Genomic DNA, 24,794 nt, shown 5'->3' with positions numbered 1-24,794 from the left:
TAATATATTCATATTCTAATTCTCTATCCCTTCTCTCTTATCCTTTTCCTTGATTCCTTTTTTCCCTCTGCCTTTTTTTTGCCTCTCTGCACAGTAGAGGACATCAGACAACTCAGACTAAGACTCACCTCCAAGAATTTGATCTTTTATGTATGTATTATAGTTGAGGTATGTTGTATGTATATTGTTTTTATTTTTTTTTTTATTTTTTATTTTTATTTCATTTTTTATTTTCATTTGCCATTTGTTTTTTTTTTTTTGTTTTTGTTTTTTTTTTAGTTCACTCTTAATCTGCTTTAGTCTTAATTCTCTTTTAGTATTAGTATCAGTTTAGTAAGCACCTCACTGTTGCTGTTTTTTCCTCCCTCATTTTATAAATTGAATAGGATGATAATTGAAGTCCTAGGACTGGAGGACCACTAGTTACCCCTCTACCCCTCTCTATTCTACCAATAATTCCTACCCCTTTTTTCCTGTCCTTAAACCCTTTCTCAATCCCTGAAAAGGACCTTCTTTTTTATCCATGACATGAATTTTTACGAGCCTTTGGTGAGGGACTTGTTTACTTTTTGGTTCTTTGGTGAGGGTACTATTCTCACACACCCCCCCCTCCCACACATGTGACCCATGTTTCCCCTCCACTCTAATAGATTAGATTCTCATTATAAGAACCATGTTTTACATTGTTTAAGAGTGCTATTTTATTAGATGTTTTGTTTTTCTATGTGTTTTACAATTTTATTTTTTACTATTGTTTCATTATTTTTCTTACTGACGTTAATTACCGTTAGACTTACTACCGTCTATTTAATCACCCTTTTTAATCTTTTTAATTTTCCACGCTAAATTCCAGCACTTGGTTACGAGTTAATATTAGTTCAACAGGTTACAAACCTTGGTTAGTCGTTCACTCTTAATTTGAGTTCTTTCAGAACTCTTGTTAACTTGTGACTCTTTGAGGTTGATGTTTCAGTTGAGTTTATCAATTAATTCCAAAACAGTGACTTGTTACAGTCACCTCTAGTGTCAATCAATTCCAAAACCTTCTCTAAAGCCAACTCCAGCGCAATCAATCTCTAATCCTCTCCCATCACAAAAGCAAAGAAAAGAGTTTATCAATTTCTTTATTTTCTTTTTTATCATCTTTAAAGCATTTTCATTTTTTTTTTTTTTCATCACTTAAGGTTGGTTCTTGTTTCTTTTTTGTTTATTGCTTTTTCTGTTTGTGGTTTTTTTGTTGCTTTTTTTGGCTTTTTTTGGCTTTTCTTGCTTTTAACTTGGCTTTTTTTTTTCTTTTCTTTTTCTTTCTTGTTTGTTTTCTGTGTTTGTTTGTTCTTTCTTTTTTTTCTTTTTTTTTTCCTTGTTTTTTTTTTTTTTTTCTCTTTTTTTTTTTTTTTTTTTTTTTTTTCTTTTTTTTTCTTTTTTTTTTTTTTTATTTCTTTTTTTACTTTTACTGTTTTTTTGTATTTTACATTAGTTATGTTACTTTGTTTGTTTTTCTACTTTGTCTTTAACTGTTTTTACTTTTTTATTATGGTGTTGTTTTTTTTTTTGCAGTACCTTTTAATTTTTGTTTTCTTAACCCCCTTTTTTTGTTAGTGTCCCCTTTGTGTTGTGTCAGGATGTTGTTCTTCACACAGGGATGTTGAATGCTTTTGTATTTTGGTCCACATTTCTGCTCCTATGAGTTACTCTCACCTGCTCTTCTGCACTCCTCTCTCTCCAGCCGTCCGCCTTGCTCCTCCCTCCCCCAGCAGCTTCATGAAGCAGTCAGCGCTCAATCTTCAAATCCCCATCTCCTGTGATTTCAGCTCATTATGAAATTGATCCAATTATCTTACCTTGAATCCCCTTTATATTGCATTTCATCATGATTGATAGCTTCTATAATTACTATTACCTAATTTTATTACTGGTTTCATTTTCATCCATACTGTTTTTTCTTTTACTCTATTTTTTACTAGATACTGTTATATTATCCTCTATGACTTAATTTCTTTGAATAGATGAAATTTTTATTTTTACTTCTCTTTCATCTTCATATACTCTTTTTAATATGATCTTTCTTCCCCTGATTTACTTGTTTCCTTATATTCTATTATGTTCTGTGCCTGGAATGTGTGTGTCCCCTTGCCTGTTCTGTCCCTCCGTGTGATTTTGTCCCATTGATTGATGTAATTGTTTTCCCATGAAGCATCAGCAGCTCTTTAAGGGGTTTCCTTGTGAAAATGTGAAGTTTGCAATGTTTGATGTTGTCATTGGCATACTAGGTATCTGATTGATGTTATATCCACTACAAAAACAACTCCTAATCAGTACATTGTTATGGATTTAAAAGTTAGGTATTAAAATTGTTTATTATATATAGTAATGGCAGTACTTTACATGTAGAAAGTCCTTTTCATATGAGGAGCTCAGTTTTTTGGTTTAATTTTTTAAAACAATTAATTAGCCTCACTGCACTCCTATAATCATTTTATGGATGGGTAAATTGAAGTACAAAGAACTGAAGTAGATAGTTCAAGTTCATATAGTTAGACTGTGGTGGGAATGGAAGTAGAACTCCTGTTTTGACTCCTGGTCTAATGTTCCAATAACTGCACAGAAATGCCTCCCCTCTCTATGTCATGAGTCCAGTATATTGGCCTCTGCTGTGTTAATTAGAGCAGGGCAGGAAACAGGTTTTCTGTCCTATGAAATTTCAAAAATTTTAAATTTTTCCTATCATGAGTCAGGATAAAAATCATATTAAAAATCTAGATTGGGTCAGCTGAAACATTTCTATTTCAGTAATTTCAAAATACTTCATTCGAGATTCAACATTTTTTAAGCTTTTAAACCAGTTTTACTATAAATTAACTATTTTAAAAAATGAAATGTCATTTTGAACCGAAAAATGAAACTTCACGTTGAAAATTATTTTTTTTCCAAAAATATTTCTAATCAAGAAATGTATCAAAACCAACCCTTTCCTAGGAACAGTTTCAGTTTTGATGGATTGACGTTTTCAGGTGGAAAAAATTTATCATAAAATTCCCAATCAATTCTAATTTAATTTGCATACTGTTTTAATTATGGTGAGATTTGTTCCAGCTTGAGTAGTCACAGCTGCCTACAATGGCTTCCCCCCAGACTAGAATACTTTGTTTTGTGGGTTATGATGACAGAATTAATGTAAGAGGATGGGTTTTCTCATGTAACATGGATTGCTCAATTGAGGACATATTCTGCTCCATGATAAATTTCATTTGATAGCATCTATACTTAGAGGTCTGTTTTTGAAAAGTTCATCTCCACCTATGCTAGACCATATTATTCATAGTAACATTTGTGATTTCTCTCTTCTGGATTTTGCAAGTTTGGGCAAATGGCCACCTGAATGTGAACTGCCGCTGGTTGTAGGGTTGAATTTTGCAAAACTAAAATCACACCCACTTCAGTTCATCTCATGTAGTCAGAGACTTTAAAGACCAGAAAGGATCATTATGCACATCTCAGGACACAGAACCTCATCCACCCATGCCTGGAATAGACCCATAACCTCTGGCTGTGGTGATTATACTTAGTAGTAGTAGTTTTGTTATCCCTTATTTTGCCAAATATATTTAAGCCAATGTACACAAAAAAGGCAAAGTTTTATCGGCAAATCCGGTGTTGCTCCCCCAAATGAAAATATGCCTGGAAAAGATTTTCTTTCCTTTCTCTCCATCGCCTGATATGATTTTTTTGACACTTAATGTATGGATTAGTTTTGTGTGGTATATACCTACCATGTATCATCTTCAAAACAACTCCTGTACCTAGGTATTTCAGCAGGGTCCCCTTCTAAATTCTATTCATAGGTTCCATTCTATGCATCCAAAGAAGTGAGCTGTAGCTCACGAAAGCTCATGCTGAAATAAATTTGTTAGGGCAGGTCTACGCTGGGGGGGGATCGATCTAAGATACGCAACTTCAGCTACGTGAATAGCGTAGCTGAAGTCGAAGTACCTTAGATCGAATTACTTACCGTCCTCACAGCGCGGGATTGATGTCTGCGGCTCCCATGTCGACTCCGCTACCGCCGTTCGCATTGGTGGAGTTCCGGAGTCGACAGGAGCGCGTTCGGGGATCGATATATCGCGTCTAGATGAGACGTGATATACAATCCCCGAGAAATCGATTGCTACCCGCCGATCCGGCCGGTAGTGAAGACGTACCCTTAGTCTCTAAGGTGCCACAAGTACTCCTGTTCTTTTTGCGGATACAGACTAACACGGCTGCTACTCTGAAACTTCTAAAAGTATAAATTAGACACGTGTTAAGTGTTCAGCAGTTAACGTGAAAGTTCTCTTATGAGTTTTGGAATCATCAAGTCAGAGAACAGATCCAGTACCATGTGATAACTCTCCAGTCCACAAGGAGAATAGTAACTTAAGAAAGGTGAGTGAATAGTTCACAAATAATTGATGAGCTGAAATATTTTTGCATGAAGCAATGATTTTGAATAATGAACAAACAGGAAATGTCCCTTAATGTGAATGACTCCCAACTTACAGAGAGCTTTCTGTAATGTGAATACTTATGTGAATACTGGCATGAATATGTATTTGCAGTACTTTCTCTTTCCATTAAAATGTTCATTAATGAAAGTTTCATTATCTGAATGCTCACAGGAAGCAAAGTAAAAGGGCTATTGAATTTTTTAAAAGTAGAATTATTATTTTTACTTAACCAAATGTTCACAAATAATTTTTTGTAGAATTTGTATAGCATTAGTCCAGAAGTAAGATGCAGACAAAGAGCAGTCATTCATATAAAAAAACAAGCAAACCTTGAACTTGTAAGAGAAGTTAAAAACAGGCAAGATGGTACCTCATGATGATGTAACTTTGATCATTATATTGATTTTGGGGATGTGGCTGCATTGCTTTTAACATTCAGTAATTTAGTTGGTAGGAGACCTATTTCTGTTCCCAAAGCTTCTCAGAAGTTTGGAAATAGTAATCCTGAGTTCTATGGTAGATGAGGTTCCAAGATGACATAAACAATAGCAATTACTGACCACAAAAATGAGAGCTGTGCTGGAAGTTACTACATACACACAACACCATTTAGGAGATTATAAGTAATTGACCAGGGTTTGTCTTTCATCTTTTGCTAACTTTACTCCTCTCTGTGGGTAATGTCATCAACTATCATCTCTATGTTGATGACTTACAAATCTCTCTCTCCATCACTAAACTGTCTCCTTCCATCCAATCCCACATCTCAGCCTGTCTCTCTTCCATCTCCTCTCAGATATCTTGTTGTCAGCTTAGATTGAACGCATGTGGAACTGAACTTCCCTCCCTAACATTCTCTACTTCCCCCTTTTCAGTCACTGTCAACATCACCCCCATCTTCCTTTCCCACAAACCTCTCTCATGCCCTAGACATCCAAATCCTAACATATCTTCCTCCTCAGTGTCTCCAAGATCCATCCTGTTTTTTCCATCTTCACAGCCAAATCTCTCATTCGGGCCCTCATTATGTCCTGCCTTGATTACTGGCCTCTCAAATACACATTGATCCCACCAGTTCATACACAATGCAGTCACTAAACTCCCTTCCTTTGCTCATCAATTTGCTCATATAACTCTTTCTCTCTTTGAATCTTTCCACTGGCTTTTCATCAGCTGTCAAATCAAATGTAAGCATCTTCCCACCACCTTCAGAGTTCTGCATAACTTGGCCCCTCCTACATATCTTTCCTCATCAAGCTTCATATTGTCTCCATGCCTTCTGCTCCACCAGTGTTCCCATCCTTGTCTACCCATTTCTAGTTGCTCACACTTTCACTTCTGTGCCCTTTTTCATGTGCTCTCACATGGTACAGCCTCATCACACAGTTTTCATGTTTTCTATACATTGTGCAACCTTCATGAGTTTATATGCAAAGCCAATATTTAAAGCCCTCTTAAAGACTCACTTCTGCCATGCAACCCACAGTGAACATGTTGACTTGTGTACAAATTAGAGATGGTCCAAAATTTTTGAATTTCTACATCTTCCAGTGAAAATGAGGGACAAAATTTTCATGAAAAATTCATCCCACTTTTTAACCAGTTGGTTGAAAAAAATTGAATTTTTAAATTTTCTGATAACAAAAGGAGACATTTTTCATGGAAATTTCAAACCCCAAATTTTCCAGTTTTTCAGCCATCTCTAATGCAAATTGTATATGATTTGTCTACTGTTATTCCCTTTCCTCTGGCCACTTTTCTGCTCTTAGATTGTGAGCTCCTCACAGCGGGGGCTGTTCTTTTTGAGTGTTTGGAAATCTTTTAGCACAGAGTGGGCACTACTGTAAATAAACAATTAACAATAATGAAAACAAGGTTATCTTCATACTATGCTGCATCAGAAATAGACTTTCTAAAATAAATGTTCTCTTTCTAATGGGTTCTCATGAAGCTTCCATAGCTACATGCTTGTGACAGTCTCTTGGTAGAAATGTGTCTATTTGTATATTATCTCACATGTTCTTCAAATCCTTAGCCTGATGAATGCAGGGATTGTGAGGGGGAGGTGGGACTGGTTTTAAAGGCAATATCCTTGATCAAACATTGCCTCCCCTTTTTTTGTTATTTGACACAGCAGGGCATAGTCTGAACATGTCTAGAAGTGTGACAAATCATTCAGCAGATATGTTTATTAGTACTCCAGGAAAGCTAAAAGAGTTGCCTGTTGAAACCCCCCAATAAGAGAGAGAGTTTCTTGTTGAGTATGAAAGCATGTGGAAGCTAGCATTCATGATGAAGGCATAACAATTGTTTCTTGTTTGTTGTCATGTTTGAGGAAAACAAAAGAAATATTAGTGTGTAACTGGTACATTGTGTACCAATAGAAAATATTTGTTAGAGGAAATGGTGAACAGTCAAGAAAACACATTACATTTTTACAACAATTTGCCAAATAGTTTTTGTTGTTCTTATAAAACTAGGAACTGATAAATGGCTAGGAAGAATAAAGACACAAGTATGCAGCATTTCAGTTTATGCGTCTCTGGGAACTTCTGGCAAATAAATCTTTTCTGTCACATAACATGTTTATTCCCAAATAAAATGTCCTTCACAAATTATTGATCGCTCATGAAGAAAGGAGAAAACAAGTTAGGGGTAACTTCTCCCCTTGCAGAACTCTTTTCACTCCACTGGGTACCACTCTACACAATGTGACAGTTATGATTGATATTCCCAGCTGAACAAATAAGATTTGTTACACCCATGTAGCCCTACTGATGTCTGTGGGGTTGCACAGGTGTAAGAGACAGTAGCCATTAAGCTAGGATTTAAAAACAGAAATAGACTAGCATCCATGACCAACAGGGAGAGAGTGTCCAGCTATTATTATTAATATTTGTTTGTGCAGTGTCCACCAGTAAGCTAGGTGCTATAAGTGTCTGACCCATTATGGCTTATAAAGCTTCAAGTCATGATGATGAACCAAGACATTGATTGAAAAGTATCTTGGGTGGGAATTAAGTATCTTTATGGGTTGCTAAAAACCAACCAACCAAACAAAAAAGCTAGTAGGCTGCACATTTTTTTCCTTAACTACTGCTCCTCAGATATTGACCAGTGGAATAAAGTAATTGAGCAGCTGGGAACACCATGTCCAGAATTCATGAAGAAGCTACAACCCACAGTGCGGAACTACGTTGAGAACCGACCTAAGTATGCTGGTCTCACTTTCCCCAAACTTTTCCCAGACTCTCTCTTCCCAGCCGACTCAGAACACAACAAACTCAAAGGTATGTCCAAGGAGGGAGCGTGGGGCACGTATGAGCAAGTGCAATACAAAAATGTTTTTTCTCCAGCTGAGATGAATTGACTTTTAATGTACTTTGAAACATGTTTCATATAGTGGGTCATAATTTTTTTTTCTCATTGCTAAGGTGAGGGAGAGTCATTGATATAAATAAAATACTAGAAAGAAAACAGGGAAGCACTTTCAATGTCTGCAAAGTTAGGCTCCATCCACGTGTTTATGAAAAGTCAGAAAAAGTAAAAAGTGCTTGGGATCTAAAGGTAGGGTAGTAAAGAAAGAAAAAGTAAAATGTTTTAGCCAGTTGATGTTTTCATAAAAACATCATGGTGTTTATTTATCAGATCAGATTCAGGTGCTGTAATGACCAAGACACTTGCATTGGTTTTATCTAGCAAGGAGTTAGTTCTAAATACGAATTTGAGGGAAATTTGGTGCTAGGGCAGCCAGGCCTCTAGGGTACATATGTTGTCATTGATTAATACGTCAAGCAGGTCAGGTTCATGGCACTCATTCTGTACAGCTATGCACTCCGATAGTACCATAAACAAGTTTGGACAGCCTGAATTTTTCTTTTTCTTTCTGACATACTGGAGCCCAAGAAGTCTTCTTTGAAGATCTCAAAGTGGCATTAAATTTTCTTGTAAACAAAACTGTCAGTGCAGCCAGAGCATGATTACAAAAGTGATGATGTCTTTACTAAGAAAAGTTAAAGTATCAATGCCACCAGCTAAAATTGCTCTTGATGTAGTTACAGTTTAATACCTGCCTGTAAGTGGCTTTGTGACTATGAAAAATGGAGCAACTGCATTTTGGTATGTGATATCTTAATTACAGTGAGGCTACATATTTCCATTGTACAATACATGCAGTGGCATGTGGTAAGATGGTTATAGTCATAAATTGAAGCCATGATTAACTTGAACGGGATGTTGACCTTCAATAAGAAACAATGATTAATGTGTGTTGAGTATAAAAAGGATTTCCAGTCACAGCTTTGGAACCTTTTCAAACTTCTAGTGTGCATCAATTTTGCACACATGGGTTCCTCTTGTTGCTTGCTGCAGTGACACATAATGTTTCTTAATCACCTACCATTTGCATGTCATTACATTACCCAGAATGCTCTTCCAGTTAACAACTGTTTCATAGCAAGGCTGTTGTCTGAGATCTGGGAGCAAAGTGAAAGGTCTGAGCAAATGCTTTTGGATGCATTGAATTCTTTTCCGTACTCCTACAAAGAAAATGAATAGTGGTCATTCATTGGATTTAGGGCTAATGCACAGGGAATAATGATCAGACTGTGTTAACTAATTATCTCCTGGATAAAGGAATCACTTTTATTTAAGCATGGAGTGAATGTCTGTTTTTAAGATTATTTCTTGTTTGGTTCCTCTGTCTCAAAAAGACTACTTTTACATCCCGAATCCTTGTACCTTCCTAAAAAGTACAATAAATAATGTTATCTAGTCACTTTGATGTCACCTTTATAGCGTGTGTGCTGGGGTACATAAGATACATTTAGTGAAGGGATTGTGGTTTTGTAGTTCCTGATCTATTTTTGTTTTGTTCTTTTTTTTCTATCAGAGGTCCACTTCAAATGGTATAAAAAGTAAGATAATAGTAAATGATTTCAAACAAGAAAGCATTTTTAATATTACATGTGCAGTACTATTAGCAGTAAGTGATCTGGTTAACTTAAAAAAAAGATTGCATTGAATTTATTAACAGTGGAAAAAAAATACTAGGATACGAACAAAAATCAGTTTGTGGGTTGATTGGCGGCATATTTGCTATGAATCCAGAATGCTATGGGCTCTGGTCCAGATTAGAGGTTTTGGCTTGTACTTCATATAGACCATCATATGGTACTAGGGGTTGTTTCGCTGTTGGATACTTGCCCAGCCAGACATCAACATGAACTTCCATCTGATGATTAATCAAACTCCTGTCAGAATGAATAGAGAGTTACTTTGCTCTCTTGGCTAAATATCATATTCCATTTGCCACTACCACTACCAACTAATTTGTTCCCAGGCACTCTGAATAGTAAATCACATAGCAACTGCTACAACTGCCTCCATTCAGGTCCTATGCTATAAATAGGAAAAATTCAGCTAGTTATCAGGGGGAGAGAATTCACAGATTGTAAGCTTTTGCTGAAATCTTGCCATATTCAACTGTGTTACAACACCATAGTGGACACATTCCAACTTTCTTGACAAATAAGACAAAGCGCACTGGGCCATATGCTCTGTCAGTATAAATTGGCATAGCTTCATAGAAGTCAAACACAAGTGTAAATGGGGCTATGCTTATTTACATGAGCTGAGGATATGACCCACTGGTTTCAGCACTAGTTGGGCGAATAAGACAGTCGGGATTTGGACAGATCCCTCGCTTTCACAGACCTTGGGAGGCAGGCCAGTCCTTGCCCACAGACAGTCCGCCAACCTTAAGCATATTATCACCAGCAACCACACACTGCACCATAACAACTCTTACTCAGGAACCAATCCATGCAACAATCCTCGATGCCAAGTCTGCCCACATATCTACACCAGTGACACCATCACAGGACCTAACCAGATCAGCTACTACATCACTGGTTCATTCACCTGCACATCCACCAACGTTATATACGCCATCATGTGCCAGCAATGCCCCTCTGCTATGTACATCGGCCAAACTGGACAATCCCTACGTAAAAGGATGAATGGATACAAGTCAGATATTAGGAAAGGCAATATACAAAAACCTGTAGGAGAACACTTCAGCCTCCCTGGCCACACAATAGCAGCTTTAAAGGTAGCCATCCTGCAGCAAAAAAACTTCAGGACCAGACTTCAAAGAGAAACTGCTGAGCTTCAGTTCATTTGCAAATTTGACACCATCAGCTCAGGATTAAACAAAGACTGTGAATGGCTAGCCAACTACAAAAGCAGTTTCTCCTCCCTTGGTGTTCACACCTCAACTGCTAGATGAGGGCCTCATCCTCCCTGATTGAACTAACCTCGTTATCTCCAGACTGATTCTTGCCTGCATATTTATACCTGCCTCTGGAAATTTTACATGTGTCTGACGAAGTGGGTATTCACTCACGAAAGCTTATGCTCCAATACATCTGTTAGTCTTTAAGGTGTCACAGGACACTTTGTTGCTTTTTACAGATCAAGACTAACACAGCTACCCCTCTGATACTTTATCAACAATGTTATCTAGCATCTCTATGGTGATGAATGTCCAAGCAATAAGAATGCCATATATTGCTATACTGGGAGAGTCTACTTTCTGTAACATACAATGTTTCTTCACTTGAGAAGATACTTGTTGGTAGGGGTTGAATTTCAATATTATTCTCCTCAAGAGATATGGGAGAAAACTAAAACTTTTTATCCAAACTCCCAGAACTTTGTTGTTGTTTGAATAAATGGATTCCAGAGCTGCTACTCTTCTTGGGTTTGGTTTTCAAAAATAAAAACTCCAAATGAAGGGGATCTTGCAAACCCAAATAATGGTCCACACACCAGATCCTCAGGGTCATCAATATGGCTGATTTGCACTGGACAGCTGGCAGTTTCTGGCTATAGATTTAGTGAATTTGGTCCCAGGAGGAAAGCCTCAATGCAAGTGGAAACCACTGGTGATGTATAGCTGGTATAGGAACTCCCGTAACACCCTTCTTCCTGCTGCCACCACAGGACAGATAAAACGGGATAGGGCTGGAACTAGAGTTATCCAGCAAAAAGTTTTGAGGACTTGAAGAAGTTTCCCGTCCCTTATCAGGATGAAAAATCAATCTCAAACCAGAAATCTGAAAATTAAATCAATTTGGGTCAATTTCAACCCACTTTATTTTAAAATATTTTAAATATATAATTAGCTTAAATTTTTAAATGAAAAGTCCTTTTGAACTGGAAAACCAGAATGCTTTGTGTCCATGGAGAAACAAAATATTTTGTCAATTTCAAAGCTTTTTCTCCAAAATTATTCTGAGTTGAAATTTGATCAAAACCAACCCTGTCCCACAAAAAAATTGTTTAGACAAATTTTGGACCCATTTTGAGGGCATACATGAGACTTACGTAATGTGGAAGACTTGTGCTTGCTCTTTATACATCCTCTGTGTATATTTGGATCTCTTGCTGTATTGAGGAGTGGCAGAATTTCATACAAACAAAGAATAATTATAGAATCATAGAATCATAGAATTCAAGATGAGAAGGGACCATTATGATCATCTAGTCTGACCTCCTGCAAGATGCAGGCCACATAAGCCGATCCACCCACTCCTGAACTAATTCACTCCCTTGACTCTGCTGTTGAATGCTCCAAATCATGATTTAAAGACTTCAAGTAGCAGATAATCCACCAGCAAGCGACCCCTGCCCCATGCTTCGGAGGAAGGCGAAAAACCTCCAGGGCCACTGCCAATCTACCCTGGAGGAAAATTCCTTCCCGACCCCAAATATGGCAATCAGCTGAACCCCGAGCATGTGGGCAAGACTCTCCAGCCAGACCCTCTGGAAAAGGCTAACAATATCCCAACATTGACCCTTTGTACTAATTACCAGTGTGGCACGTTATTGACCTATTGACTAAACCCGTTATCCTATCATACCATCCCCTCCATAAACTTATCCAGCTTAATCTTAATCTTAATCTTGGCGGGAACAAATTGCCCTACTTACTTTTTACAACAGTTAATCAATCCCTGTATATAGTAATTTTGTACTGACCCTGTGTTCCTCTGGTTTCACTGCTCTAGCCAGCCAAGCCAGGGACCTTTTGTCAAAGATGTTGGTGATTGACCCAGCCAAGCGGATATCAGTGGATGAAGCCTTGCAGCATCCATACATTAATGTGTGGTATGACCCAGCGGAAGTGGAGGCGGTAAGTGAGGCATGGACATTTAATTTGCTTTCACCTCAATACTGTAAAATGCAACCACAATATTTCTTTCAGCCCTACCAATCATGCCCTGAGAAAAACAAGCAAGACTTCTCAAGTTTACGTTATACCTTGCTACTAAATATATACCATATGGTGGAGAGGGGCAGAACTAAACAGGAAGCAAATCTAAGCTCCCAACTCAGGAAAGCTCTTAAGCCCTTGCTTAGGTCCCATTGAAGTCAGTGGGATTTGAAGGATGTTTTAAGTTAAACGAGTACTTAAGTGCTTTCCTGATTTGGGACCAGAGTTCACTATTACCTAGTGCAGGGATTGGCAACCTTTGACATGCGGCTAATCAGGGAAATCCGCTGGTGGGCCAGGACGGTTTGTTTACCTGCAACGTCCGCAGGGTCAGCCGATTGCAGCTCCCACTGGCTGCAGTTTGCCATTCGAGGCCAATGGGGGCTGCGGGAAGCAGCGTGGGCCGAGGGATGTGCTGGCCACCACTACCCACAGCCCCCATACCTTTATATTGTTTCTTTCCCCTAAGGAATACCTCCTTCCCGTCCTCATTCTCATTCTTCTTTTTAACAGTTTGGGGGAAAGGGTCGCAACAGTAAACTAGTCCTGGAGAATGGAGAATTTTTATCCACTCTCTGTTAATGCTGGTTTCCCCACTTCTTGACCTTTGAGTCCTCTTCCATTTATTGCAATGTCTCACATGCACCATTCCTGCTGCCAGTCCAATTGAAGAACTCAGCACCTTGCAAAGCCAAGTCTAAAGGCACTATTACAGAAGTGTTTCAAATGAAACAACATACTGTAAATGCTGAAATTTAGTGTACTTTGTATATATATACACACACACACTCTATATTTCAGTTACATTTGCTTTTGCACCATCCATTACTTATACCCAAAACAAATTAGTTAAATATATCCTTTAATTTCTATTGGCTTTTTTGCTTTCTTTTTAAAAGCGTGTATTTTAATATGAAAATTAAAATATTTGACTTGCTGCCAAATTTATTTTACAAACATGCTCATATTTCAATTCCAGATGCCTATTCTAGGTATCATTCCCTTCCTTGGTCATCTTCATTGAATTAAATCCCCATTTCTGAATTTAATTCAGAATGGCTTCAATGCTTTTTGGAACTCACATGGACTTGCTTGCACTCTCTTGTTCTCTAGCTTCATATCTATTCTCTCCTTGCTCATTCACGCCATTCTTTCAGCCTTGGCGTTCCTGTCTGTCCAACCCTGTGCAATTCAAAGTCACTCATTGACGGTGCACTGCATCCTCTAACTGTAGAAGAGATAGAAGTCCTTTTCACAAGCTTCCAAGTTGCCACATCTCTTCCTGTTTCTCCTGAACTTCACCTTAGCCTGTGTTTTGTGCTAAACCCTGGTCATCTTATTCTGTTTCATTCTTGTATGCCTCCCTTACACCTCACCGTGACAATTCTACCCTTCTTTCTGAACAATCTCCCATCATTGCTGACTCCAGGGCTGCTCCACCAGCAGTAGCTGTGGTGGGATCACTAATGTGACAAAATGGCAATGACTGCCAGATCTTCTTACCACTTTGTCATCTAATCTTGCTCACGGTGGATTCCCTGATGTACTGGTAGAAATGCCAGTAGCCATCAGAGATATTTTCACACTAGTTGTCCACACCACAGGTTTATCTTCTTATAGCCTCTGTGGAGCTGAGCCTAGGACAGGGGAGAGAGGAAAGTGCCCTGAAATCCACTATGCAAAGTCAGAACAATAATGGATGGAACAAGCTTTTCTGGTTGATTTTCATCATGTCCAACAAGGACACAGTGACAACCATTTGGCAACCATTAAGAGTCTGATCCAGTGTCTACTGGAGAAAAAGAAGAGATTCTGGTGAATTTAGCGAGCAATGGATCAGACTTTTTATCCTTATGTCCAAAATTATTAATTAAAGTAAGTAAGCTTTTTTGAATGGAGGCCCCATGCAGTTTACAGCACAGGGGGACTGTCTCACATTTAAAGTTGTTGTACTGTATTGTTATAGTATGTATCTGTGGGCACCTGAGTTTCTACTGCCTTCACCTTGTGTCACCAGTTATACCTGTGCAAAATGGAAGAAGAAGAGCTCTGTAGCACTTGAAAGCTTGTCTCTTTCACCAACAGAAGTTGGTCAGTAAAAGATATTACCTCACCCACCTTGTCTCTCTCATATCCTGGGGACAAGATGGCTACAATAACACTGCAAACAAAGTGTGTATGAAATTCTACCAGATCAGTTTCTCTGCTCTCTTCCACTGGTGGAAAAATTTCAGGCCCATTTTGCACTCAGCAAATGTATACATGTCTACACAAGGTGCAAGGAAATGGAGAATCAGGCCCACACTATTATTATTGAAAGGGCAGATTCTGCCACCCTGACTTGTGCTGAGTAATTCCATGTTCCAGAAATTCCCTCATTGATTTCAGTGGAATAAGGTGCTGTTCAATGTGAGTACATCTGGAAGAATCTGACCCTAAGTGAGCATAGTTGTGTCTTTGCAGCACTTCATCTGGCAGTGAGATCGCTTGGAGAAGGAGCACTGCATTGGCTAGTGATTGTTGAAATTTAAAGCAATCGGTTTTTTGGCCCAGTTATTTGTTCTAATTTGTTGACTGTGTCTGAATTGCATCTTTTCAGAATGTCTCTTTTCTGTTCACACATCTAGTTCTTTGCCCAGCTGACTTGTAGTGAACAAACCTGCTGAAAATCAATTTCCTCAGCTGTTATCTCCATCTGTCCTGCCACAAATACTTCTTTAAGACATGCTATGTCTTGTTCTTCCAACATGTGCAGCACACCATAGAATTGTGTCTCAACACCTTGGCAGTGAATCATTAGTGAGCTGATTTGATGCCATTTTTCTATTCAGAGACCCCATTCAGTTCATAGCAGCTATAAAAGGAAGGAAGATTACATGTTAGCATAAACGGGAGAATGGACCAAATGAATATTTATTGTATTTTGTGCAAGTCATGTGTGTCTAATTATAGAAAGAGCCTGACTACTTCTAGGGCACCTTAATTTACAGATCTCATTTCCAGTGGGAAAATTAAACCAATGACTCTTGATTTTATTATTGACAGTTTATTAAATCTTAAATTTCCATCTGTTCCAGTAATTTGGCATTGCTTCTAAGACATTAATGTTGCTTCAATGAAAAAAAGTTTCGCTTTTGCATGAACATCAATCCAATTTCTAACTTTCTGCTCTTGGCTAAAAAGCTGGTGTCAGAATGGCTTTTGGTTCATGTACAAGGAAGATACCAGCACATGATAACTTTGGCAATAAAATTGTTTTTCCTGCTTAAAAGTCTGCAATGACTTATTTCCTCTTGGTTGAAGCTATGGCAGAATCTTTGACGGTCATTGCCAACCTTTGACGGTCATTGCCAAGCCTTGGATGTTGATCATACGAATCTCTTGGAATATCTTAACTATCTTGTTGGAGAATTTTCTGCTGTTTTAACATAGCGCAGAGACTAAGTGTGCTATAAATTATTATTTTGTGTGAGTTAGTTTCTACTTTGACATGTTCTATGGCCTCCCTGAAGGGTCTCTCTTGTGCTAACTGTATTTCTTTTTGTAATGCCGCCTCTTGTAATTTTTCACCATTGTGATACAAGATAATGTACCAGAGTTAAAGCAGTGACATTATACGCTGTGTCCCCCTCTGACTTGATTTCCCTGTATTATAGTTTTGTTGGAGGTTTGGGATGTGAATGACTAAACATTTTTCAACATCGCATTTGAATATACATGATGAAGTGACTGTGGAAATTGTTACCTTTCATTGTACTCTTGTTAGATCTTGTAAGCCCACTGGTCTTGGGTCCAGCTAATGCTAGTATGGGAAACCTCCAAAGAAAATACACATTTGCTAGGAAGTGCCATGGTGATTCATTAGACAGTCTTGCCCCTGAGTCAGCCTACACTGAACCAAAGCTGCAGAAGTGGTGCTGACTGCTTCTGGTCATTAAACTTCCTTGGCTAGTTTTTGCAAGAATAGAGATCTAGATTCCAGTGCCCTGAACAAATTGCAAGTTGATAATTCCAGTCTGTGTACCTAAAATCCCCCCTCCAATTTTAATTGAACAAAGCAGTCTTCACTTTCTTCCTAAACGATAGTGTTAGTGTTACTGTGTGCTATGGAACAACTGGTGTGTGTCAAACAACTGGTGCATTTCAGTAAGGATTCTTTTTCAACAGCAACGGGTCCAAAACAAAACTCTGGCTCTAAACCTCCTGAACTTTGGAGGGTGAGGCTGGAATCCAAATCCCCTTCTGTATCTAAATTTTGCAGCTGAACCCTATGTCTAGAATGAACAGTAACAAAAACTTAGATCCAAACAGTAGAAATATGTGTGTTGAAATCCAGATACAGAAGCTATGTCTTAGCCCTTCTCTACTATTGGCACAGTGTGTAAAGCTTGTATGCCTTATTTGAAATGTTCTCTGTCAATGTAAGCCTATCATTCACCATTTCACTGAATGGATTTATATTCTCCCCTTTTGCAGTTAAGGAACAAGCTTCACCAAGGTCTTGATTTTTGTGACTGCGTGTCTTAACTGTGCTGAGAGTCTGTTTGTATCAATGAAGGGAAGAAAGTAAAGGAAACATATCCCTGTCTAGAACAATTTATTCAAGCAATTTAGACTCCATGTTTCTTTGTGAATTATTCATGAGCAGGTTTAGAATTTGTGTTCATTGTTGGAATTATTTGACAAATGATTTATGCAAACGTGTATCAGCCTGAGGATTGCTTGTGAACTATTTGAGAGTATGTTATACTTAAGTCCCTGTTTTTGTTGTGTGATCATATGGTATTGTTTCTGTTCCTTGACTAAAAGATTCCCAGTCCTGCAAAAGAGATTGTTTGCACTGGTAGGCATGATGCTTTCTCTTTCTGTAAAAAGATTTGCAAACAGAAATTCACTTCCATAAACGCTTCTGGAAAGTGATTTAAAGAGGTTGGAAATATAGAGAAGTGAAGTCACAGTTTTCTTCAAAGGAATATGTTTTGCAGCATTTGTCAAACTCTTATACTGAATATCCTTGAGGTGTAATCCCTGAGGTACTCTAATGATCTGGAAATTTGACTATTCTAACTCTTTGCTCCTTTAATTATCTAATATACTAATTCATAGATTTTTGCTTTTTCAAAATTCTGCTGCACTGCCATTTACCTTTCAAAACTATCCCAAAACTCTTATTTTTTCATTCTATTCTACTGTCTTTGTGTTTAGATTTAGCATTTATTTTTTTAAAATGATTTGACTTTTAAAGAAATTAAGGGTTTGAGATATTCCTGAAGCAATAATTCTGTGATTGTACTTAGTCCATTATGAGTTTATGTTGAAGTAGAGCCACAGTAGGGAATTTGCCTGTTGAATATCACTAGAACAAATGGAACTGTTCATTGAGAGCAATTTAATGGATTTGGCCTTTTTTTCCCCTGTTTGTGAATTGTCCATGAAATAATCAGGGGTGCTATGAGTTTTGCTTAGTATTTGCAATTGTTTGATTAATGCATTTTACAAGTATTGGGGCCTGTGGATTTTTTGTACAACTGTTCTTAGAGCATTTGATCATCAAAATTCAGTCTGTGCGATTGTTGCCTCTTTCAAAATTCAGATCTCTCACATGGTTAGGTCTTTGTTTCCTAGGAGACTAAATCTTTATAAACAAGAATTTAAGAAAAAATGCCTGGAAAAAGTCTGGCCTTCTGAGCCTGCAGAGAAGGCCGGCATGTTTATAGTCAGAGGGCCAGATTCAGATACCCCTAATCGGATTAAATAATACTGTATTCAAGGTGAATAATAAGGTGTCAGAATTTATTTATCAGGCAGAGGACTGGGAGCACTATAAGGAAGCTTAAAACATATTAGGGCACTTTAAATCTTTTCCTGTCTTCTTTTACACAGGAAAGAACATTATATTTGACTATGTATAGGGCTCCCAGATTTTAAATAATAGCTGGGTTCCTTCCTGACAAAGCTGTAATTCAGATTTATTAGCTGTCTAGCATACTTTTCATTCAGTTTTCTCCCATAACAGCCATACCAAGTAATATCTGTGCCTATTACTATGCATCCTCCCTTCTTCCTCCTTGCCTGGCACTAACACTAGATGGACATCCATTTTTCTCCGTTAATTGGTGGCTCTAGTTAGTAGTCTCTTATTCTTTTCAGTGAACCAGTCACTAGAGTGGGACAAAGGCATGGAAGAAGACCCAAAGGGGATCTTAGCAGGTGTGTGCTACTCAGGGTAATCCTGCCTCCTGTTAGATTATTACTAGTATAGTAATATGGTCAACTGGCCCTGATGGAAACTGCAACTGGCCCCTTTTCTGGGGTGCCAGGTTGGAGGAGGGTCCTTCCATCATCCTCTCCCACAGTGTCTTGTGGTCCCACTCAGGACCCCACAATCTATTCCTGAATAAGGAATTCTGGCTTTGGCGCACTGTGAGCTGCTAACCTCAGGTGAACAATACAAATGGCCCATTCTCCTTTTCTTGTCCACCACTCAACTATTCATTGACAAAGATGTGAAATGGAGACAAGCAAAATTAAAGAAATTGCAGTAGCTGTTGGGCACAGAGGGACAAATTAGCAATAGGACCACTGTTAATGGAGATGCCCAGGAAAGGACTAAAGATGTGCAGAGTCAATTGTTAACATTGCTATACTTGTACCCGTGTGTGTGTTTGTTTTCGTGGAACAGTTGTCCATCATCCTAGACAGCAGAGTTAAATAGTTAGACCTGCTAGGCTCAAACCCAGCCAGTAATTTGGGTTAGGCCAAATTATGCTGTGTTCTTGTGTGGTATTTGGGATCACTTTCCCCTCATATAACTATCCCATGCAGTTGTGTATCTGATGTTTCTGGTAGTACAGCAACTGCTCTTTTTTACCTCCCCCTTGGATGCGGGCTACCTGATGCAAAGAAAGTGAATGATGGCCAGTTGTGGAGGGGAAAGCATTCTGCCACATCCTCAGGAATGGTGCAAAGGTCACACTCCCACTTGGGGATGGTTAGTTCTGGGAGGGATTTCTGTATCCTAATGAGGCACAATCCTTCCTGGACTTTCTTGTAAGACTTTGCTGCTTGACTCGTCCTCCAGTGTGGGCTTGTGCCTGAATGGTATAATCTAGTCCTCTCTCAGGCTAGGCAGGAAATGTGTGGGCCAGAGGGAACCTAGCAACAGAGTATAAAGTGAGTGATAGGTTATACGAGATATAAGAATAGCTTTCACTGAGTCATTATTGTGGAAGATTGAGAATGCTGTAGAGAGATTCACTGAGGGCCTGATTCTGCTACCCATATTCACAGCAGGATTGCTTGTGGAGTGAGGTACTTCTCAGCACAAGAGTAGCAGGATCTGGTCCATATCCGTCTCAGGGAAAGCCTGAATCTCCGACTGCAGAAGTATTCAGCAACTGTTTAAAAAATGACAAGCCTATAATAATGTTTTAAAATTCATTGTTGAACCTGCACAGCCTGAAATAAGAATACTTTGCAGAATACCAGCTTCTTTCGGTATTCATTTTATTGCCATGAGCAAACCCTTTCTCGTCAGGAGCTAATCTCTCTCCTTTTGTCAATCCGCTGTCTGCACTCCAGTACCATACCTAGGGAAGAGTGAAGAACTGCAACAGCACTGCTCTTCAGAGCTCTTCACAGCCTCCCTCTCTTCCTCCCTCAGACATCCCCCCCCTCCCAAAAATAACAGCAAATAGGCAGAACTTGAAGCCAATCAAAATTCTTGGAAAATGTTCTCTTTCCAGAACTTCTCAAGTGGACTGATGGTGGAGTTTTTAAATTTCCCTACTGGCACTTATGATCTTGGCATGTGTCATGTTAGCTCAGGTTGGTGAATTGATTTCTGTTTTGTAGCTCTTGATAAGCTTTCTTTGTTTAAAGTGAGGATTGAGGTAACTCCAGTAGTCTGCCTGATCAGGAGAAGAGTTGTTTTCAAAGTGCTGTATGTCACTTGACATAACCCATTGTGACAGCTATAATCCAGTGTGACATGCCCCAGTGGGGGGCCTCTCCTGGAGAAAATTGAAGGAAACGCCCTGAAATTGCTTATTTACGGTCAGACAATGTGTAAGACAGCTTCATGTTTGGAGTAAAAGCAGAGGATTTTGTCAACGTTCAACCTAGAGATAATGACCCTGTGCATCTCTCCCAGATTTACAGCATTATGAATGTATAAGGAAGAGGTAGGCAAGATCTGTCTAGTCAAATATGTAGAATACTGAGCCTGCTACCATCTCTTTTTTTTAAGTCTATTAAAAGTTTATGGTCTTTTACACACTATATGGGGGCCAAAACAATTCTGATGTCTCATCCTAATGGCAAAGACTATAATGGGAATGGGAGATGTGAGAAATGCAACTACCATCTCCTTCTGACAGGTTTAATATGCTTAGCCTCTTGTGGTCTTCCTTGAAGCCAAGCCATGACCCCTTGCTAACTAGAGGGAAATATATATTACTACTTGCAAGAAATGCTCTTCACTTACAGTGAAGGTCACACAGCAGTTTGGCTCTCCCATGGAACTCTGTGCAGAAAGCCAACCAAAAATGCCAACCAGACTTCTCAACTTCCAATAGCTCTGTAGCAAAATTGTATTGTTGATGTTTAGGAACAGGTTTAAAACAGTTCCTGAGCCATAGATTTTGTGGAATGTCTGTGTGGGTGGCCTGGATATTGGTTTCTAAAGGCATTCCAGATAGACTCTTAGTTCTAATTTATTCACACTTTTGGATCATGATTCCGACTCCATCAAAATGGTTACAGTACTTCTGTGGGTAGCGTCACAGAATCAGCCAATGCGAAGTGTTCCAAGCTATTCTGAAACTGATTTGAATTACCCTATCCTTTATTAGAGTCATTTATATTCACAACCAATCTTTGATTAAAATAAGCATTTCCCCCTCCCACAGATAATCTGTGTGTGCATGTGCATGTGAATGTGTGTAGAACACAGGAATTTAGGAATTACCATACTAGATTAGACCCAGGCTCCATCTAGTCCAACATTCTGTCTCTTACAGTGTCCAGCACTGAAAGCTCCAGAGGAAGGGGCAAGAAACCCTCACAATAGGCAGTTGTGGGGGTAATCTGCCCTCCCCCCATGAAGGTATCACCCTAATCCCTAGTGGTTTAGAAATTGGTTTAACATGCACACATTCAAAATCCAGATTCCCTTAGACTGAATCAAGTTTTGTCTGTGTTCCAGTGATAGGATCAAAATAACATAGCTCTTTCCAATCTCATTAACATAGAGGTAACATGCATTGATGCTGACATTGGTAATATTTCAACTTTTTAACTGAACACCTAAATCCCCATTGACAGTCTCAAGTATGAACTTTTTTTCTGTCCTCTAAGTAAATGGTGGGAGCATTTTTCCTGTAATATTCACAATGTGGAGAATTCCTGCCAGTCAAACACTTAATGCATTTGCTGTTTTTCCCCTGCCTTCGGTATGTGGCAGTATAGATAAATAGATACTAGGGCAGTTTCCCCAGCAGTAAGGTTGGTGTAATACTGATGTATGTTTTACAGCAAATGGAGATTAGCTCTTATATTTTAATGACATGAGGTAGTGTGAACATAAGAACGGCCCTACTGGGTCAGACCAATCCTCCATCTAGCCCAGTGTCTTGTTTTCTGAGAGTGGCCAATGCCAGGTGCCCCAGAGGGAATGAACAGAACAGGGAATCAAATGATCCATCCGTTGCCCATTCCCAGCTTCTGGCAAACAGAAGCTAGGGACACTTCAGGACATGGCTTTGCATCCCTGCCAATCCTGGCTAATAGCCATTGGTGGACATATCCTCCTATCCTATATTAGTATAGGAACTAAGATCACCTTGTGATGACACGTATCAGAGGGGTAGCCGTGTTAGTCTGGATCTGTAAAAAGCAACAAAGAGTCCTGTGGCACCTTATAGACTAACAGACATATTGGAGTATAAGCTTTCGTGGGTGAATACCCACTTTATCAGATGCATGTTGACAAAGTGGGTATTCACCCATGAAAGCTTATGCTCCAATATGTCTGTTAGTCTATAAGGTGCCACAGGACTCTTTTGTTGCTCTTGTCAAGACAGACATGAGCTGAACTTTAATTTGACTACTCAGTCCTTAATGTGTCATGCTTCATGAGGAGCCTGAGTGTTGGCCAAAATCTGGACCAGAAGCATTGTAAGATTTCATCTGACTCAATAGATTATTTGGGATTGAAATGGGAGTTTCACTGCCCAGGTAAACAGTTCTATCCTCCTTGTGCACCCTAAACTCCCACTGAAGTTGGGATATGAGGGGGTGTAAGGTCTGCCTGATCAGGTCCCACAATAATACTCTGCACAGATATAATCCATTCCTCCAAAAAGCATGGATAGGCATAAATAAGTCTCATGGCATCCCTCTGAGGTAGGTAGCATTGCACCCATTTTATGATTGGGAAAACCAAAGCTCAAAGATGTAAAGTGAGTTCCCAAGGTTACAGGAAATCCACTGCAGACCCAGAATTAGAATCCAAATCATTTAACTTCCATTTCTCTGCCCCAAGATCATCTTTCCCATGTGTTCAGTGGAATAAGTGTGTCAGTTTCACTTCTAATTTTAAGCATATATAATTATATTGCTTTAATGTTTATGGTAGTTAATTTGTCTTCAACATTTGTACTATAACCATCATGAATAAACAGCATACATTTCTTGTATTCTTTCTCAGACTGCTATATTTTTTTCTACCAGGTGAAAATATTATTCTTGCCTCTATTTCATCCACATCTAGGGTATTCTGTTTATTGTACCATATCATATCTCCCTAGTTGCATATTACTTCTCCACTGGCTCATTCTGTCTTTGGCAAACACTTCACTCAAAACATTGTTTTCATCTGTACAGATATCTTTTGTATGCTATAGGTTCTTCATCCTGTACTTATATTCTCCAAGACATAAAGCCCCAAATCTGGTATTCCGTTTTTTGTGTGTTCCCTAGTTTTTATCAGATGCTGTCTGCCTGAGTGTGTTTTAACCTGGTGTTTTTCAGTTCTTCATGAAGAAGGTCTATTTCTGTGTTCTTCAGAGCTGCTGGTTTCATTTGCCATCTGAGTGACTGCACACTAGCTTTCACTTTGAAAACACTTCTGCTGGTGTGCTGTAATGCAGCTTTTGGTTTGGTCTGCCTGATGTCTAGTGGGATTTTATGTATCCTTGGCTTTAGAAGTTGTTTTGAACGGGGGAGGTGAGAGTTAGGTCACCTGTTCATCAGCATCCGAGTTACATTTTGCCATAGAAATGTTCCTGTTTTCCCTCCCTCTCTTCTCTCCCTTTTATAATAATTACAAAAAGCCATTTTAGCCAAACAAATTGCTGGTAGATTTCTGAGGGATATTGTACTCCTCTGCCCTGTCACCTACAGGGAGGGTTCAGCCCAATCCAGGAACGTTGGCTGGGTAGCGTCAGGAAACATGCATTGCCATTGCCCCTGCACATTTGTTCTGTGGCTCAATAAGGGAATTCAGTTCTCCAGGGGTCTCCCTCTAGCACCTTTCACTAGTGGTACATTTTAAGACTTCAAAAAATAATAATAATCACAACTTGAACTGTTGCAAAATGAAAAGGCATTTTTATTTTGCACCCCTTTATGAGAAGCCAAACCATTCAACAGATTGTTTAACCTCCCACCATTAACTTTTGGAGCCTCCCCGGCCTCCAGTATTCACATAATGATAGCTTTGTAGTTGCCCAGCACAGGGCTCCATAGCTTCCAAACCAGATTGCCTGATCCTGTGAACAACTGCAGTGCCAGGGCTTGTTCCAGTCAATCCCAAGATCTTTACTGTGCTGGTATTAACTCTATAGAGTCACTGGCCTCATCCCAGTGAAGGCAGAATTTGGCTACGTAGGAGGAAAGGGCTGTCAGTCTCATTCTTTTTCCTGTCCCATTACCAGCTGTAACTATGACAACACTCAGTTGGATGTGGTAGGGAAGGGAGAGTTTACTAGCATCTGGGTACCTGCTTAAACTTGGTGTTTAATAACTTTCCT

The 24,794-nt window shown here is 39.0% G+C and overlaps 1 protein-coding gene across 6 annotated transcripts in view; it reads left to right on the top strand.

Moving 5' to 3' along the window:
• MAPK10 (mitogen-activated protein kinase 10) overlaps positions 1-24,794 on the top strand; it is a 388,740-nt gene that overhangs the window by 338,738 nt on the left and 25,208 nt on the right. For 5 of the 6 annotated variants that reach the window (XM_039539665.1, XM_039539662.1, XM_039539666.1 and 2 more), the window contains 2 exons: positions 7,592-7,774; positions 12,557-12,681. In XM_039539665.1, coding sequence (XP_039395599.1) covers positions 7,592-7,774; positions 12,557-12,681 — 308 coding nt within the window. Of the gene's footprint in view, positions 1-7,591; positions 7,775-12,556; positions 12,682-24,794 lie in introns of those variants that run through there. The other variant, XM_039539668.1, reaches the window with a different exon arrangement.

The sequence above is a fragment of the Mauremys reevesii genome, linkage group 5 (assembly GCF_016161935.1).
Source record: "Mauremys reevesii isolate NIE-2019 linkage group 5, ASM1616193v1, whole genome shotgun sequence".
Classification (NCBI taxonomy): domain Eukaryota; kingdom Metazoa; phylum Chordata; order Testudines; family Geoemydidae; genus Mauremys; species Mauremys reevesii.
The sequence above is the reverse complement of the archived record's forward strand: the minus strand, read 5'-3'. Positions and strand labels throughout refer to the sequence as shown.